This window comes from Diospyros lotus, chromosome 10 (assembly GCF_014633365.1).
Source record: "Diospyros lotus cultivar Yz01 chromosome 10, ASM1463336v1, whole genome shotgun sequence".
In the NCBI taxonomy this organism is placed as follows: domain Eukaryota; kingdom Viridiplantae; phylum Streptophyta; class Magnoliopsida; order Ericales; family Ebenaceae; genus Diospyros; species Diospyros lotus.
The window spans coordinates 27,180,204-27,181,645 of NC_068347.1; the positions used below are offsets into that span (position 1 = coordinate 27,180,204).

General features: G+C 44.0%; 1 protein-coding gene across 1 annotated transcript; it reads left to right on the forward strand.

Annotated features, from left to right (window-relative positions):
• The first annotated feature begins 353 nt into the window (after positions 1-353).
• On the forward strand, positions 354-1,091 carry LOC127811952 (auxin-responsive protein SAUR71-like). The gene has a single exon (XM_052352173.1). It carries the CDS (start codon positions 476-478, stop codon positions 845-847), a length of 372 nt encoding a protein of 123 aa, XP_052208133.1. The 5' UTR covers positions 354-475; the 3' UTR covers positions 848-1,091.
• Positions 1,092-1,442: the final 351 nt, after the last annotated feature.

Consider the following 1,442-nt stretch of genomic DNA (forward strand, 5'->3'; position numbering starts at 1 on the left):
ATATAAGAAACAAAAAATCACTCCCCACTTATATAGAGCCTTTTGAATTTTCATATAAGTTTGAGGATAAAATCGCTAGATAAGGAGGCTTGTTGGAGAGTTTTCTAGCGATCTCCTTAAAATATGACTTGGGGAGGAAATGAAGCCAGCGGCAGAGATGACCTAATACTCTCTCTCTCTCTCTTTCTCTTTCTCTTTCTCTTTCTCACTCCGTCTCCCTCTCTCCATTTAAATAAGATTAAGCATTATAATATTAACATTAATATTAATTATAAAATTATTTTTATATATATCGTAGCTGGCAAGCAAGTACGTACCACTCCTCCCGCTGTGTACCTCCTAACCGTCTCTTTTTCATATACTTACGCGCTTCCCCTCTATTATATATATATATACGCGCGCGCACAACACTATCTCTCTGTATCTCCCAACTCTCTCTCTCTCTCGATATTGATCGGCCGTTCCTTTTCCTGCGATGAAGAAGCTGATCCGACGGCTTTCGCGAGTGGCGGACTCGGCCCACTACTCTCTCCTCCGATCCGACTCTGTGCGTTTCGGAAAGCGGTGGCGGTCCAGAATGCGATCCGGCTGCTCCGTGCCGGAGGGCCACCTGCCGGTCTACGTTGGCGAAGAGATGGAACGGTTCGTTGTGAGCGCGCAGCTGTTGAATCACCCGATCTTCGTGAAGCTGCTTAACAAGTCGGCTCAGGAGTACGGTTACGGCCAGAAAGGCGCGCTTCGCATCGCCTGCCATGTCCTCGTCTTCGAGCGAGTCCTCGAAGCATTGCGCGTCGGCGACCAGTCCATACAAGAGCTGCTCGGCTCCTTGTCCGACGATTTTTTCTAGGTTCTGAACCTTTTCATCATTTTCTTTTTGATTTTGTTTCTCAGTTTTTCCTCTCGCTGTCGTTGCTCAGTGAGATTGGAGTAGATCTGAGTCGTAAGATCTAGATCGTTTTACTCCTGTATATATAATACACTGCGATCAATAGCAAGCTGAAGGAGTCAAGTTAGAGTCCTTTGGAAGTATTTTGCATTGATGTAAAAAGGTTTAATACTCTCATCAATGAAAACGCCTCTTTTATGTTCAATTGTCTCAAGATTCTCATCTGCTCGGCCTCCGAGAAAATTAAACGAAAGAAAACCTTCCAGCCTCTGTACCTTTTCCCCCGGCGGCGATGAAACCGAATACACAATTCTTTCAAGTTACTGCTTCTCTTCAAATATAATTCTCTGCAAAGCCGATCCTCCAAGTGAAAACGCTTAATCTATGGACACACACACAATGACACAAACGCTTCTCTACTCAAAAAGGTTTGTTATTGCGTACTACAGTATGGCTTCCTAGGTGGATATGTTGTTATGCTGGTGACGAAGGATAAAATTTATTTTCGGAGACTATCTCGTTCTCATTTGATTGACTGATTTGATCTCCCCAATTT